The sequence below is a fragment of the Brassica rapa genome, chromosome A01 (assembly GCF_000309985.2).
Source record: "Brassica rapa cultivar Chiifu-401-42 chromosome A01, CAAS_Brap_v3.01, whole genome shotgun sequence".
Classification (NCBI taxonomy): Eukaryota; Viridiplantae; Streptophyta; class Magnoliopsida; order Brassicales; family Brassicaceae; genus Brassica; species Brassica rapa.
The window spans coordinates 22809712-22826455 of NC_024795.2; the positions used below are offsets into that span (position 1 = coordinate 22809712).

Below are 16744 nucleotides of genomic sequence, written 5' to 3' on the forward strand. Positions count from 1 at the left end.
TTTGATTTTAGATAAGATTTGTTTTCTTTTTTGCTTGATAATAAACTCTCAACTTCCTTTTTGTCATTGAAATGAGGTAAGATCTTTGAATCAGATCTTCTTTTCCTTGTTGAATTACATTCAAAATATATTTTCGATTTTCTACCTAATAAAGATATCTTTTAGCTATTCTTTTTTTTGAGCAACATATTTTAGCTACAGTATTTCTTTCTTATCTTTGCAGTTCAAAAAGTAGTACGGAATTGTCAAATCTCTATCCAGAACTTGAGGTCATTTGAAACGTAAATAACCTTTTTACTCGTGAACAGCCTTTCCATTCACATGCATGCATACGATCTCATTGAATGGTAACGCATTTGTATTATCCGGAATGGGACAAACTTTATTTTAAATATATATAATACATATTTCTTAATTATTAAGAGCAAATTGTACGTCATATTGTTGAAAGATAAAATTTGTGTGCCGGAGGATATTCAAACCTTGTAATTAAAAAGAGTTGGACCTACGGGGTTATTGATTACGACATGGAAACGAAATGTTGACGATCACTATTTTTTATGTGGAAAATTAATTATTTTGTAAACTAGTCGGACTGTCGTAGTCTTCGGTTGCTCTCTATTCCCATAGTGTACATTGAAAAGTCAGAAGTCGTCGCGTTACATTATTTTCATCATGTTTCCACAATCTTACGTCATATTTTTTATTTATGATGTAAAAGTTAATATTTTGATGCTTGCTGAAAAAAAAAACGGCTTTCTCTTTCCTAGAAGTGCGATTCCACCGACGATAAAGTGAGCTCTTTCGCTTCCCACCTCCGGCGTCTTGCACGGCGTCGGAACCCGGCGCCCATCCCACCATTTGCTCTCCCCTTCATCATGACGAAAAAGAAGAAGGCTAAGCGAGGTCTATCCGGTCAAGGAACCTCGACATCCCCTTCCTCCTCCGCTTCATCCCATTCCTCGGGTGCGAGTAAGCAGGCTTCTGACAAAACCTCTGCTAGCTCTCCACCAATTAAGCTTGACCTTGCAGCCGCTAATGTAGATGGCTCGGTCGACCTTCCCACTTCAGATCTGCAATTGGAGCCTAGGGCTACAGTGCATATCGAATCTGCCTCAGTCGAAGCTCCCGTAATGGAAAACTCGAATCTGTCGCCCCTTGTGACATCAGACCACGATGCCGCAAACGATACTCCAGTGTCACCATCTGCGCAAGCTGCTGCTGTAGCGAACCCAGAACTAGAGACTTTAGCTAACCACGCTGAGCCTCAAGCCCCCTCCCCAAAGGCTCCGTTGGTAGCAAAGGAGACCTCTGCGCCTGCGACCAACCCAGAAGCTGAGGACACGCCTGCTCCAGTAAGCAAGCCCCGCGACGAGTGGGTTGGTTTGTTCAAGGGCAGAGGAAAGCAGTTAGAGAAGAAAGGCACACCCTTTACCCTCCCGTCGGGCGAGAAGTGCATCAAAATCCCAAATACCGTGATCGAGAAGAACAAGAAATCTTGGGAACCCTTCATCATTGGCCAGTCTACTCCGATCCACCAGCTCAGAGTCTAATCCACAACATTGTTAACGGTATATGGAGCAAGCAGTACATGGATATCATTGTTTCTAAACTCGAAGGCTGTGCCTTCCTGTTTCGAATCCCCAACGTTGCTACCCGGAATCATGTTATCAAACAGCGTTTATGGCAAATCGAGGGCCAAACGATGTTTGTAGCAAACTGGGAGCCAGGTAACCTCCCTGAGAAACCTGCACTAACTTTTGCCCCAATCTGGCTAGAACTTCGGAATGTCCCTCTCCAATTCTTCAATGAGGATGGACTGGAAAGGATCGCGGGCCTGGTAGGACATCCCAAGTATCTTCATCCAGCTACGGCCAACAAAACAAACTTAGAAGTTGCTAAGGTGCTCACTATCATTGATCCGAGAGAGCCTCTACCGGAAGCAGTCAATGTTCAATTTGATTCTGGCCACATTGCAAGGGTGAAAGTGTCGAGCCCGTGGATGCCACCGGTTTGTTCTCACTGTAAGGAGATTGGCCACAACATAAAGCGCTGCCCCACTCCACCAAAAACTTGCAAAACTTGCAAGTCTACGGTTCACACATCTGAAGACTGCCCCCGTGCTAAAAATCAGAGCCAGAAGAAAAGTAAGAGGCCGAGACGCCCAACCTCCCCTCGGGGCCCAGTTCATACCGTGCAACAGGATGGCTCAACTCCTAGCACAGATGCAAGAGGTGAGAACCTTTTGACCGATAAGGGAAAGGGCATAGCAGTCTCAACTGACCCCCAACCCTCATCTTCCAAGGCTCGAACAAAGACTGTTATCACTGCAAGTTTTGCGGGACCCAGTAGGGCATCTGATGGCCGTTCAGTCTCTGAAGTTGATTCTGATTCTTCTGACATCCCTTCATCTGACCCTGATACTGAAGAAGGAGAATACATTCCGGTTAGAACAAGACATAAGGCCAGATATGGTCGGGACAGAGGTCCCAAACCCAACTAAACTTTCTTATGTGTACAGAAAAAAAATTTTGTTGGAATGTGCGAGGTTTTAATAAATCATCGCATCGCAGCGGATTTAAGTTTTGGATTCGGAATAATAATCATCTTTTTGGGAGTTTACTTGAAACTCATGTTAAGCAAGGGAAGCAACAGAAGCTGGTTTCTGGAGTTCTGCCCGGCTGGTTTTTTGATAACAACTACTCTTTTTCGGAATTAGGAAAAATTTGGGTTTTGTGGCATCCTAGCGTCAAGGTGGATGTCTTTTACAAGTCTTTGCAAATGATCTCGTGTGAGGTTTTCCTTCCTCTCTCAACATCTCCTATGATCGTCTCCTTTGTGTATGCGTCTACGGATGAAGCAGAACGACGACAGCTTTGGAATGAGTTAATCAATCTCTCTGAGGATCAGCGCCTGCTAGGGAAACCATGGGCGGTTCTCGGAGACTTTAATCAAGTCCTTCGTCCCGAGGAAAACTCCGCTGCTTCCAGCCTTAATGTGGACCTTCAGACTCGTTTGTTTGCAGACTCTACTATTCAGGCGGGTCTTGTTGATTTGAATTTCAGAGGGTCCTCCAACACCTGGTGGAATAAGAGACGCAGCGACCCAATAGCTAAAAAACTGGATAGAGTCATGGTTAATGAAGAATGGTCTCTGTGCTTCCCCTTATCACTGGCTGTCTTTGGGGAGCCAGCATTCTCCGACCACGCCTCTATGAGTATTTCTCTACAGTCAGGCGCGCCCAGACAAAAGAAGCCTTTCCGTTTCTTCAACTATCTGCTTAAAAATAAAAACTTTATTGCTATTGTGGCTGAGCACTGGTTCTCCTTCCGGGTCTCTGGATTCTCTATGTTCTGTGTGGTTAAGAAACTCAAGAGCCTCAAGCGAGCAATCAGAGAGTTCAGCAGAAGTAATTATTCTGACATTGAAAAAAGAGTTCAAGAAGCTGCTGAAGCACTTGCCATCGCTCAAGTCCAAACGCTTAATGACCCATCTGTTGCTAATGCTGACACCGAGCTCTCCCTTCAGCAGAAGTGGTTGACACTGTCAAATGCCGAGGAATCTTTCTTCTATCAGCGCTCTAGAGTAACTTGGCTGCAAGTAGGTGATCATAACACTCCCTATTTTCACCGAATGGCTAACGCTCGTGAAGCAATGAATCATATCCATTACCTTGAGGATGATGCGGGTCACCGTTATGAAACTCAGTTGGACATTCAAAACCACTGCATCGAATACTTCTCTAATCTTTTGGGGAAGCCAGTTGAACCAGCCCTATATGTCCAAGATGATATCTCTAGGCTGTTTCAGTTCTCATGTTCTGCTGCACAACAAGATGCTATGGTCGCCCCTTTCACTAGTGCGGACATTAAAGCTGCTTTCTTCTCCTTACCCCGGAACAAAGCGAGTGGCCCTGATGGCTATTCTCCTGAGTTCTTTATGAGCACTTGGCCTGTTGTGGGAGGTGAAGTTACTGCCGCCGTCGCTGAATTTTTCTCCTCCGGTTCTCTCCTGAAGCAAGTAAATGCGACCAACCTGGTCCTCATCCCGAAAATCCCCAATGCTTCCAGGACCTCGGATTTCAGGCCCATCTCCTGTCTGAATACAATTTACAAAGTGATCGCTAAGCTTTTATCTGACAGGTTGAAAACAATAATCAGTCAGGCGGTAGGACACTCCCAATCTGCCTTTATCCCGGGGCGCCTGCTCTCGGAAAATGTTTTGTTGGCCACAGAGATTGTTCATGGCTACAATACCAACAGCGTGGAGCCAAGTGGAATGTTGAAGGTTGATCTGCGAAAAGCTTTCGACTCTATCAGATGGGACTTTGTCATTGCGGCCCTGGAAGCCATAAATGTTCCGAGAAAGTTCGTAGACTGGATTTCGACTTGCATCACCTCAGCTTCCTTCTCTGTTTCAGCGAATGGACACACCGGTGGTTACTTCTCAAGCACTCAAGGTTTGCGGCAAGGGGATCCCCTCTCGCCCTATCTCTTCGTATTGGCAATGGAGGCTTTTTCTGGTTTGTTGCGATCCAGATATAACTCAGGATATATTCGATACCACCCTCATACTGAGGAACTAGAAATCTCCCACCTGATGTTTGCTGACGACGTGATGATATTCTTTGATGGTAGCGGATCCTCCCTCCACGGTATTACTGAGACTCTTGAGGATTTCGCTGGATGGTCGGGTCTGCATATGAACAGAGACAAAACACAGCTGTTCCATGCGGGATTGAGCCAAGAAGAAATCACTTCGCTCTCAGCCTATGGGTTTACTACTGGCTCACTCCCTATTCGCTATTTGGGCCTATCGCTTATGCACCGTAAGCTCAAAATTTCGGAGTACTCTCCGCTTATTGACAAGCTCAATAGCAGGTTTAATTCATGGGCCACGAAATCTCTCTCTTTTGCGGGGCGAGCTCTGCTTCTAAAAACGGTCATCACGGGCTTGGTCATCTTCTGGATCTCAACCTTTTCTTTGCCGAAAGGTTGCATAAATCAGATTGAATCACTATGCTCCAGGTTTCTCTGGTCTGGTTCTATTGATAGGCGAGTTCAGGCCAAGGTCTCTTGGAAAACAGTGTGTCTGCCCAAAGAAGAAGGTGGCATTGGTCTCAGAAGCTTCAGGCGCTGGAATATCACTCTCCTCCTGCGCCTAATCTGGTTGCTATTCTCGGGTAGCGACTCTCTTTGGGTTGCCTGGCACAGGTCTCGCAATTTTAACTCCTCCTATCACTTCTGGACACAGCAGGAAACTCAGAGCCAATCTTGGAATTGGCGGTGCCTCCTCAAGCTAAGAGATCTTGCAGCGAGTTTTCTCTTCAGTAACGTTAACAACGGTCAAACCACTAGCTTTTGGTTCGACAATTGGACCCCAATGGGCCCCTTAATCCGCGTCTTTGGGCATGATGGCACCCGTAGACTCAGAATCAGGATTGATGCCCCGGTTGCAGCCGCCTCCACCCACACAGTTTGGCGTCTGCCCCACCCAAGATCTGATGAAGAAGTTACTCTTCATGCTTTCCTCTCAGGCTCTACAACCCCTTCAACGGAGAGAGGGTCTGATACAGTTAGCTGGCAAACCAATGGTGAAGCAAACAGCTCTTACTCTTCCTCTAAAACTTAGGAAGTCTTAAGACCAAGGGCTAGTATCCAACCGAGCGCTAAGAACATTTGGTTTAGTGGTGCAACCCCCAAGCATGCCTTTCATATGTGGGTGACGAATCTGAACAGGCTACCAACTCGCGACAGGCTCTCCGGTTGGGGCATGCAGGTCCCCTTGAGCTGTTGCATCTGTTCTAGTTATCCCGAATCTAGGGACCACTTTATGCTTTCTTGCGCTTTTGTGTTGACTCTTTGGTCGGAAATTCGGCTGAGGCTACGTTGCAGTGTCCCAAGGTTCACAACCTGGACGGATCTTATGCTATGGGTCTGTAGCTCGGCAACATCAGCTCCATCACATCTTAAAATGTTGGTGGTCCAGTCGCTCGTCTACGCTGTCTGGCGGCAGCGAAATAACATGCTTCATAACCAGTCCATCACGCCTCCATTGATACTGTTTAAGGACATCAACAGACAGGTTATCAACACCATATATGCACTGAGGAACAGGAAGAAATTCAGGAACCTTTTGTCTGCTTGGCTGATCTAATCATATGCTTAGGCTTCTGCCTATTGCTTTTCATACGGACTCCGTTGGATTCTACGTCGGACTCCAAAATCTGCTCAGAATACCAATCTCCTGTTTTTTACTTTCTTTTTGCCAGGGTTTTGGTTGTATAGATTAGTCTTTTGTAAGAACAATCTCTATCACTTATGATATTTAACATTCTTAGCAAAAAAAAAAAAGTTAATATTTTGTATATGCGATATTTTAAAAAACCTCTTCCTGTAAAACAGTGTGATATAGGCTTAAATTTGCCACATAGAATAAAGTGTATGGGTATAAAGTGTAGAGCTGATCCTTTTCAGTTTGCTTGCCGTCATGTACGATATACTGAACTCGGATCGGTCACAGTCGTCTTCGACTTATATCAGATATTGTTTCGTACTCCATTGACCATTTTCATAAGTATCAGCAAACTTTATACTCGGGTCAGAGTCGTGCCTAAGGCATACAAAATGAGGCAATTGCCTTAGGCCCCCTCCAAAACTGTTAAATTTAGGGCCCCTTTTTTCCCTAGTACTTAGTTTAATTATTTATATTAATTTCATTTAATTTTATAATTTAGTTAATTGTTATATCACATGGTAGTTTGTACATTGAATTAGGATTCTTGAATTTGCAACGGTAATATTATCTATTTATACTATGAATTAAAGATATAAATTTATAAATAGATATATAGTTTTATTTTTCATGGTTGTAAATAAATATAAATGTCTACTATATTATAAATATCTTATTTTTATTTTCAATATATATATATTATATTCTATAATTATAAAATTCTAAATTTTTGGTACAAATATAAAAGCTTGTATAATTTTATTTTATTAATAATTTTTGTAAAAAAATTTAAACCTAGATAAAATTATATTATTTGCCTCGGGCCCACAGGGTCCTTCGCACGGCACTGACTCGGGTACATCTTTCATTTTATTATTATTGCTCTATATAGTGTTGATTGTTTATAATTTAAGCAGCTGATTTCAACACAAAGAGAAATCAGTTGAATTCGTTGATGCAAAGATTATATACGTAAAGCCTAGAACTAGACAAACTAGGGGTTCCAGTCGCATGGTAAAGTCAACTTGTGTTCAAGTATTCCACCCATGTATCTCCTTTGGTGTAATGAACTATTACCAGTGAAATTAAGAAAAATATTTGCTGACAAGAAAAAACAGAAACTAAGAATAAAATAAAATAGGCAAACAAAAAATTAAGGGGAAGAACAATTTTTGAATGCGAGACAACTAAACAATCGTACGTGTATAATATATGCCCTTTTTAAACTAATTTGGATTGAAGTACCTTACCGAAAATAATAATAATAAACATGGGGTTTGGAGGTTAATTTTCCTTTTCTATATGCTACTAAGCAAACTTAGATTTGGTCTTCAATCATCACATTGTTTCAGCCTCCGACGTCCCTTCTCCGAAATTAATTTATCTAAAACGTTAGGATGCGAACGCTTCGCCGGTAAAAAGATGGAGAAGCGAGCATGTTTGTTGTTCCTCTTGTAGCTATCAGATATGCCATGTAGTCCACCACATGTGTTCAGGACCAGTTGTATACTTGCATCCCATACCCTAATTATTCGGAAAGACATCTTCTGAAAATTATTTGACCGTACCAAAAGATATCTCCAAACCAACAATACATAATTATTCGAAAACATCCCAATTCCAAATCAATATGGTACTTAGAAAAATCAGTAAATAACCATTATCACAGAGCAGGAGGAAGGAGTGCGTTGGTGAGAGCCGGTGGTTCAGGAAAATAATGTTGAACTGGCGGTGGAGAAACTGGCTGAGGAGCTGTTGTGGATGACGGATAACCTAAGGCGTGATGGTGCGGTGGAGTTATTTCCGGCTTAGCTTCGTTGTCTCTCTCACGGCTGCTCCTAGGGTTATGGTTCCGGTTTCTGGAAGTATTTGCATTATTTATTCAGTTGGACTTGGGTTTTATTTTCGACTTCGTGAGTTTTGGTTTCCTCGTTTGATGGTACTAAGACCATGCGCAATGGTGAGACTCATTGGAGTCCTTAGCACAAGGGTATTTCGGATTAATCTTGGATTTAAAAAAAAAAAAAAAAAAAAGATGATCATTCACGGGCCGCCACGTAGTCAATGGGACCCGTGAACAGTGTAAGGATCAATCCTTACCAAAGGATTTTAAGGATTCTTTTTTACACAAACTCTAAGAAAGTGGGCTCCACGCCTTCTAAGGATTCCCTTAAGAGCTCCCATCGTGGATATCCTAAGTTTGGTTTCAGTGAACTTTTTTTTTTGAGCAACGGTTTCAGTTAACTAGAAATACACAGTAGTTCAGTTAGTTTGCAAATATAGTTTCAGTTCGATTGTTGTCTTAGACAAATTCATTTCAGTTTTGGTATGATAAATTTCCATAAGTTCACTTTTAATCTCAAAGTTCAACTTTCGTATACTCACACTCGACATGGTCCGTTGTTTTCTTACAAACCGTCACACAAGGCTTGCAGAATTGCAGCGCCTTTAATGGGAGATTTGGCAGGAGACAGCACACAACTTCCGACACAAGTGAAGTTCAGCCTCCTTTGCAAATTGGCTACCACTGTTCAGTCGCGCAAGGCTTGAGCTAGCATTTCCCGTTCTGACGGGTTATGAGAAGGTTGAGGTCGAACGAGCCATAGAAAAGTATATCTCGACATTGCCTGCATGGCTGCATTAGACCAAGAAAACTGGCTCCAAGATTTCTCAGTCACGGCCACTGAGTTGCCCCATCTCACCCCAGCTCACGACGGTTGGTGCCACTCAACTCGTCAGCTTGTCATGTAGACGACCAATACTATAGTCGGTATGTTCACGTGCCAAAGAGAACAACAGAACATGGATGCTTCCCGTAATAGCTTGGTGTCCAAACATTCATTTTAGGTAACAAGACTAGTTTCAATATAGTCAAAGATTCAGACCTAAACTTTTTTGATATCATCTCTCGAGTCTCTGAAGACCGAAGTTCTATAGATTAGATTTTCTTTCTAGCTACAAATAAAATAGACCGAGTCGTAGTTCCAATATCCCGATAGCGCAAATACAGAAACAGATGAAAGAAGATACTAGAGTGCAAGAAGATGAGATTCAGATTATTTGAAGGATCCACAGGAAATCTGATGATGGTTTTGTTTATAGTGTACAAACAGACAGCAAAGGTAATAGAGTTCTTAGCTTATGATCTTTTTCTGGATCTCTTCCTTGGCTCTTTAGCTTTGTCCAGCTGAGGATGTTGAAACTTCTGCGCTGCATACAGGGCAAATCTGCAGCAGGATCTCGTGTCAGTTGAGCAGATGATAATCCAATTTCTACAACTGCTTGTCTACAAGCTAAGAAACAAAAAAATGTTCCTAGCTCCCATGGAAGTTGATAACATGAGCGCATGCTGTAGGTAGTCTTAGTACTGTATTAACAAGTTCAAATCTCTGCTTACTAGCAACTAAACCCCTCTTCCAAGATGCTAATGAACACAATCGGCAATCCATAAACTCAACAACAACATGAGATTATAGTCTGTATGTAATACATTTCAACAGACCATAAAGTTTCCCGCTATACACAGTTGTTGTGGTATTATCAGCTGCTGTGGCGGTTTTCTAGCATGGATATATCTTATCAAAAAGGGTACGTGTCAGTAGAAAAGACAGCCAAACAGTTCCTAATTGTGTTTTTCAGGTTTCCCATAGCTGACTACAATAACTGCATGATTTTATCTTTCTCTAACAGGATCCTTTTTTGAAAGACATACCTTGTTTATCTTCAACCAGTTATTAATGCACTCCGAGTGGTAAGAATGTTTGCATGGAAGCAGTATCAAGTCATCGTCATCCTCATAGTCTAGACGACATATAACACACCTGCATTAGCATCAGGAAAGTTAATTATCAGGCTACATGCATGAATTGTCGATGATTTACTTAAATTAGTTACAAAAAGGGCATTACGACTCATTGGTTCCGTTCTGGTTTTCTCCATCCTTATATCTTTTTGAAGGCAAAGATGCAATTGTATCAGCAGACAACCCTCTACTCTCCGTTCCCACAATGTCGCCAAGCGCAAGCAACTCCTACAAACATTGGATAGCGTAAAGACATAAGCCAACAGACGTGTTGGGCATCTAATTATTGAACATCGAAATGCATGACGGATGTTAACACTAGAGTCCCACTTTTTTAACAATAGTATTCACGTTAACTATAAATCGTTTCAGAAAATCATGAGAGGATTAAAAAAGGCATAGCACCTAAGAATGTTTTCATACCTCATACGAAAGCTCATCAGGATCCATCTCATCCCAGGCATCCTGCAACAAAATGAAAGTATACATAACGTGAGTGGAAGCAAATCAGATCACCTAAAAGAAACCTTACTTTATATGATTCTCTACCCTGAAATTATAATTTTTAGTTCCTTTTCCACAAAATGGACCAGACTCTATCTAACTTCAGTCCACCGCGAGGTCACATGCTGCAAGGTGTGAGCATAACTTTTGCGGATACCAGTGACAAATTAACGCTACCAGAATACAGTTGATTTGATTACCACACTGGTTAATGCATTTTGACCTCCAAACATACAGACAGTTGTGCAAAATTATAGTAAAATAAATAGTAAATAATTAGATACTACCTAGTACCAAAGCCCCAAACAATTTCATAGAGTAAGATTATCAAATGATTACATGGCACACAATAAGGTTGACTGGCTCAACTACAAACAATAAGTACCTTACATACACAGGGAAGAGTATCTAACTGGGCCTATGGACTAATAGGCTAGCACCAGACTAAACTGTCACGAAATCAAAACAAACTAATGCAAGGACAGAATGATAGCAGATATATTGAATCATGTATGATGTATCACTTCGATCATGTCACAACTTTTTCCTCTGGACACATATATGACTAAATAAAAAAGAAGGTTGGACAGTAGTTCTTTTCACATACTGAGGCAAAAAGGTTCATATTCTCAACAAGAAAAAGCTTACAGCTCAAGATCAAAAAGGGTAGTGTTGTAGAGTAAGGAGTTTACCTCAGAAGTATGATCATCATCCTCTAGAACTTCAACCCCTGCAATCAATAACAATTAGCACAATCCCAAACCAATTCTAAAACGCCCATCAAAGAGAAGTGACAGCAATAAGTGTACTCACGATTAGCTAACCCAGTCAAGGCAGACAACCTATCAGCCATTTCCCTTGCCTCAGCTTCCTGAATAGCTCTAGCAAAAGCTTCATCATCTGAATAACCAGCTTCCTCGGTCTCAGCGTTTCTGCCGCCATCTTCTTGATCGTCTCCATTCGCATTCACATCGGGCGCATCTTCCTGAGGATCATCATCTGTTCCATACTCGTCATCCTCATCCTCGGGGTCATCAAACTCATCCTCCTCGTATACATAGCTTCCAGTTTCCCAGCTCCCATAGTCACTGATTTCACTGTTCATCGTCAGCATCATATACGCCCGCTCCTGAGCAACAACAACAACAAATTCAACAATCGAAGCCCTAAGATCAGATGCGAAAAGAAAGAGCCGCACCTGTTCTTGTAGCGTGCGAGCGAGAGCAAGATCCGAATCGATTTGGCTCAGATTAGTGAACGGAACTCTAGCGGAGGAAGAAGATCGGGGAGGTAGCAGCTCGCCAACCGAATTCGATCCGCTCTCATCATCATCCACAGCCGCCGCCGCCGTTTCCGCACCTTCCTCTCCTTTCTCGCTGCTTCCGCTTCCGGATTCCGGTACGACGCCGGTCTGACGATTCTCCGGCGACCGTGCATCAGCGTCGTTGATCTTGGTCGCTTGCTCGGCGGTGACGGCGACGTTGCTAGCGTGGTCGCTGTTGTCCTTCTCCATGGCCATGATTGTAAGCTAGGGTTTTCGAATCGGGGATTTTCGTGGGGGCGATTGTTGTGTGGGGGATTTGGTACAGAAAGGGGAAATTATTCAAGAATCGAAAGGCAAAATAGTGCTTCGAATTTTGAAATTATGCTATTTCTTTTAATTTGCAAGGATCCTACTCTATTTTTTGTTTCTTTCTAAAATCACCCAAAGTGTTTATTATTATTTACACCTACCTCCCCCACATTTGTTTTTGATCATATCCCTCCCCCACTATTTTATTCTTGTTCTTCATTAGTTTTTTCTTTTTGGCCTTTGAGACTTCGACAAATGTCACCACTAGGTAGTATGTATTAATCCAAAAATCATGATTCAGATTGAGATTGATAAATTATTTTTATAATACTTATATTACTAGGTTAATATCCGCACCTTGCGCATGATGAACATTATATATATAAATTATTTTATATATTATACGTTTATAGCATATTATGAAATAATAAATATATATTGAATAGCATATTATGAAATAATAAATATATATTGAACAAAAAAAGTCATTATCTACTACTTATATAATTAAATTGGTGCGAACATATAAATAAATTTAATAAATCGAAAAAATATTTTTCTATTTGATATGATATATAATTAAATTTAAATGATATTAACATATATATGGTATATGTTAATATTAATATTTATTAGATGATGCTTTTTGCTCATATTTTTTTTATTATTTGTATCTGTTAAAGCAAAAAATCTAAATTAGTGATAACAAAATTTTCACTGTGGGAATAATGGTTTAAGTAATTTATAACATTTAAAAAAATTAAGTTGTCAATATTTTTTCGAATTTTTATCAAAAAAATGTTCAAAGTAAATTTCAAAATTACGATATTTATGTATTTTTATATGACATATAATTTAATTTAAAATGATACATATATTTATATATCTTTTATTTTTGATACTTATTAAATGAGACTTTCAACTTATATTATTTTTCAATTATTTGTATCATGTCATAACAAAAGTTTTAAATCATAGATTACAAAATTTGAATGTGAAACTTTTAACAGTTTTAGTAATTTATACTCGTTTTTTAAAATTCAAAATATAATATATAAATAATTTTTTTAATTTTTATTATATGGTTATTATGATTGTTTAATTTATTTTAATAGCTTAAAATTAAATAAATATAATTATAATACACACTTATTTTTATCAAATCTTTATTATTCAAAATTATTAATTGTCATATATACATAATTTAGCCACATTAAGCAATTCCGTAATCTTATTTAAGGAAATAATGAATCACATTAATAATGTATTTATTGTGGTTTAATAAAAAATTTATTATATATTTAAATGGACCAACATATTTTCTAAGGATTCTAAGAATCATTCTAGTGATGACATGTGGCTACAAAAAAAATATTGTAATGCTTCTCAAATAATATATAGGGGATAACCTATGAGACTCAGTTAGCTTATTCAATTTCAACTTATCTATTATTTTCTGAAATGAACTTAGCTTACCGTGTATCCAAGTGAGCTAATACCCGATTCCAATTTGCTTCCGTGCACACTTGAATTTGCTTGAATATAACTCGAAGAGAAACAAGTTTATTCTTTTTATAAGAAAAAAAAACGAGTCAAGCAAAGGCCAAACTGATATATCATGTGTCTATGTGTAGAAAGGGTCGAGACGTCACAACTTTACGCGGAAACGTGCAAGTAAACAAAACGTTGGCTTGATGAAGAGAAAACTTTCTTACAATCACTATAATATTTTTTGAGTGTTAAGGTTTAATTCATCATATATACTTGCTCATTAGTATTAATATTTTCAAGTTTATGTTGTTAGAATAGCAACTGTGTTTTTTTTAGTTTTTTTAGTTTTTATATTTTTATCAAGAACCTCACAGAAATAAGTTTATTATCTTGGACATTTATAAAAAAAAATACTATAAAACAGCCATCTTTCTTTTTGTCTTCATATTTTTAGTCATGAATTTAAATTTTAGACGTTTTGGTTTTTATAAAAAAAAAAAATTTAATAGGGAAATTTGCTTTGTTAGAATTTCATATATATATCTAAAAAAAATTTTAGACGTTTATGTTTTTTGTGGCTCCTCCTTCACCGTTCATTCCCTGATTTATCTGTTATTTCTCGTTCTCCTCATCTCCTCTCCTCCTTCTCCTCCTCCTCCTCCTCCTCCTCCTCCGCATCACCGTCGTGCTCTTCCTCACGGCGGTAAGCTTACGTGATCCCTCGACTTCTAGGTAAATTCTTAGTATGGTCTCTGCTTCCTTGATTTCCCCTCACTTGTTCCCGTTTGATGAATCTCTCAAGAGATTAAACGAGTGCGATTGATTACGTTAGGTTTCTCTGTGTAGTTTATGTATCACTGTGTTCACTGTTGGTTAGAGGATTAGATGCATCATTTTCTGTGCGATTATTTAAAATTATGGCTTGGCGCTGTTACTGCTTATTAACAGGAGATGATGAGCATTGTTTCAAGTCACCATCATTGTCAACCGTCGTTTACACACGAACAACGATGCGGTATAGGAACGCTTTCTAAAGTTTCTTACTCCGGTCCCTGTTTCTCTGGAAGATTGGCTTTCTCTCATAGCCTCTGCTTGAAGAGTTCTTGTAAGGGGGAAACTGGTAGGAGAAGGGTTTCAAGAATTTGCAGTGTTGTGGATGATGGGATGAATCCAGATAGTTCAGATGACGAGGAAAAGGAATCACTCGATGATAAATCTAAAAGGGTATGTATATGATATGAACTTTTGTTCATGATAGAGATAGAAAATTTAGATTAAGCTTCCTCTTAACACTAGTCTCTCTTGAAGATTAAAGCTAGTTCTTTTCTAATTAATCAATAGAAACCCTTATATATGTCTTTATACAACTTAAAATCATATCCTAAACACTCTAACCATGGTCTGCTATCACTATATAGATCTGTATGCATTGTTAGTCCCGGCCATTTTACGCTGTCCTCTTGTAGTCTTGGATGATTCTTATCACTGAAGTCATGACTTGACATGTAAGTGTTCTAGTGATATGACTGAGACAGTCTCCGTGTGCTTATACACTAGAATTCTGTTACAGAGTCAAGTGAAAGCTTTAATTTTTCCTGGTTGTTGAGCTTATTACAAGGTAATAAAATGTCGATCTATTTCTGCTTGAACCTGGGAAAAGGGCGTAATTAATTTGATTTCTTGAGTTAGTTTGATGTCCCAATCTCTGCCAATGCTTAAATACACAACATTAGTAATAAGCATGCCTTTGTTTAGAGTTTATTGATTGCTTGATATTCATCTGATCCATATTTGAAGCATCTTTTGTTTTGTATTTAGGAAGCGGATGATATGAATCGGGCAAATCTTGAAAGAATGGTTGGGTCGGATGATTCTGCGTTTAATGGCTTAGATCTTGCAACCCTTATCAGGCAGAAGTATGGAAGATCTTATGATGTTCAGCTCATCAAGAAGGTATGCCATTTCTGTATTCAATAGTCTTTGTGATGAATGTCATGTCTTACGAACTTCTGGATTTATATGCAAAAATGCTTACAACTTCAAGAAGAAAGCTAGGACCTTCAATCCTCTTCTTTTAATTGCATGAACGTAGAACCAGCTTTTTCGAAATTCAAATTGTTCATGTTCCCTTTTGCAGTTTTCAGTTTCTTGCTGTGACCTCTAATTTTATTTCTGTGTAAAGATTCGGTCGCTTTAGAAGCCATCCATGAAAATAAACTCATCTTTCTTAGATGTGATTAATGTAGGAGTTCATGGGGAGGAATCTTCTTGCAATGAATGTCATGTGGAAGTACAGAGAACAGGTAAATATAATCATCATTTGCTATGTTTTTGATCGTAAAAGAAGCTTGTTGATATGATTACTATGATCTTTCTTTTTCCATATAAATTGCTATATCGTTGGAAAGTCTTTGCCACATAAAAGTGATAATCTTGTAAGCTAATTCACCAGTCTATCTTTCTTTCTTCTTGTTCAATGCGTAGAGGTCTTTTCCTCTAACCGAAGAAGAATATATACTGAGACTTGACGATGTAGCCAACATGTTGAAATGCTGGGGAGCGGTCTCACATATCCGTAATAGCCTAGCAAAGTCCAAAGAGCGACCCAGGATAGGGAAGGTGAGCTTATTAAGCCTTAACCACAAACACATCAGTTATAAATCAATTCACTGCATAGTATAAGACCTCTCTGAATCATTTGATTGTACTTAAAAAGGGCATTTTTGTGCGTTTGAAAGTCTCCGGTCTCAGGCTAATTTCTTTCTCTTCATGCAGGCTGTGAGCATTTTCATAGACATGGATTCAACAGGGGGACGAGCAAACGAATGGATTTACAAGTAGAAAGCCGACCGGTTTACCAATCCTAAACCAAAAAGCTTTTGTATCTAAACATAATATAGTCATCAATTCATTTTCAAGGCTCTTCTCCTTCTTCTGTATTTGATGTCTCAAATCATGTATTATATTATGTATTACATGTGTGTATAGCTTAAGTAGACACAAATCTTTACTTGAACCCTCTCATCATCATCATCACTATACTTATCCACCCCTCCACGTCCTACATCATCATTTATTTGATCTCACAAATAGAAGAAAAAAGATTATCATCATTATCATAATTACTATTATTGATGATG

At 39.3% G+C, this 16744-nt stretch overlaps 3 protein-coding genes across 4 annotated transcripts; 2 read left to right on the forward strand and 1 right to left on the reverse strand.

Annotated features, from left to right (window-relative positions):
- Positions 1–1591: 1591 nt before the first annotated feature.
- LOC103837364 lies at positions 1592–2503 on the forward strand. The gene has a single exon (XM_009113727.2). The coding sequence runs from the start codon at positions 1592–1594 to the stop codon at positions 2501–2503; it is 912 nt and encodes a 303-aa protein (XP_009111975.1).
- Positions 2504–9151: 6648 nt separating this feature from the next.
- LOC103836861 (E3 ubiquitin ligase BIG BROTHER-related) lies at positions 9152–12206 on the reverse strand. The gene is made up of 7 exons (XM_009113162.3): positions 11739–12206; positions 11354–11669; positions 11233–11270; positions 10460–10501; positions 10143–10264; positions 9947–10055; positions 9152–9461 (listed from the first exon to the last, which is right to left on the reverse strand). Exons 1-7 carry the CDS (start codon positions 12057–12059, stop codon positions 9408–9410), a joined length of 1002 nt encoding a protein of 333 aa, XP_009111410.1. The 5' UTR covers positions 12060–12206; the 3' UTR covers positions 9152–9407.
- A 1945-nt stretch (positions 12207–14151) lies between these two features.
- On the forward strand, positions 14152–16649 carry LOC103836870. Of its 2 annotated transcripts, XM_033292048.1 has the most exons (7): positions 14152–14236; positions 14269–14307; positions 14553–14828; positions 15423–15557; positions 15851–15907; positions 16089–16223; positions 16380–16479. In XM_033292048.1, exons 3-7 carry the CDS (start codon positions 14556–14558, stop codon positions 16443–16445), a joined length of 666 nt encoding a protein of 221 aa, XP_033147939.1. In that variant the 5' UTR covers positions 14152–14236; positions 14269–14307; positions 14553–14555; the 3' UTR covers positions 16446–16479. The 2 variants fall into 2 exon arrangements, with proteins under 2 accessions (XP_033147939.1, XP_009111428.1); XM_009113180.3 differs by lacking the exon at positions 14152–14236 and having other exon boundaries at positions 14269–14336; positions 16380–16649.
- The last annotated feature ends 95 nt before the right edge of the window (positions 16650–16744 follow it).

Bases quoted from the DNA above. Each gene is read 5' to 3' on its own strand.
- LOC103837364 (XM_009113727.2), top strand. From the start codon at position 1,592: ATGGATATCATTGTTTCTAAACTCGAAGGCTGTGCCTTCCTGTTTCGA.
- LOC103836861 (XM_009113162.3), bottom strand. From the start codon at position 12,059: ATGGCCATGGAGAAGGACAACAGCGACCACGCTAGCAACGTCGCCGTC. The intron at 11,670-11,738 runs GTGCGGCTCTTT...GTTGTTGCTCAG, and splicing joins CTCGCACGCTACAAGAACAG to GAGCGGGCGTATATGATGCT. The intron at 10,265-10,459 runs GTATGAAAACAT...CAATGTTTGTAG, and splicing joins CTGATGAGCTTTCGTATGAG to GAGTTGCTTGCGCTTGGCGA.
- LOC103836870 (XM_033292048.1), top strand. From the start codon at position 14,556: ATGATGAGCATTGTTTCAAGTCACCATCATTGTCAACCGTCGTTTACA. The intron at 15,558-15,850 runs GTATGCCATTTC...TGATTAATGTAG, and splicing joins ATGTTCAGCTCATCAAGAAG to GAGTTCATGGGGAGGAATCT. The intron at 16,224-16,379 runs GTGAGCTTATTA...CTCTTCATGCAG, and splicing joins AGCGACCCAGGATAGGGAAG to GCTGTGAGCATTTTCATAGA.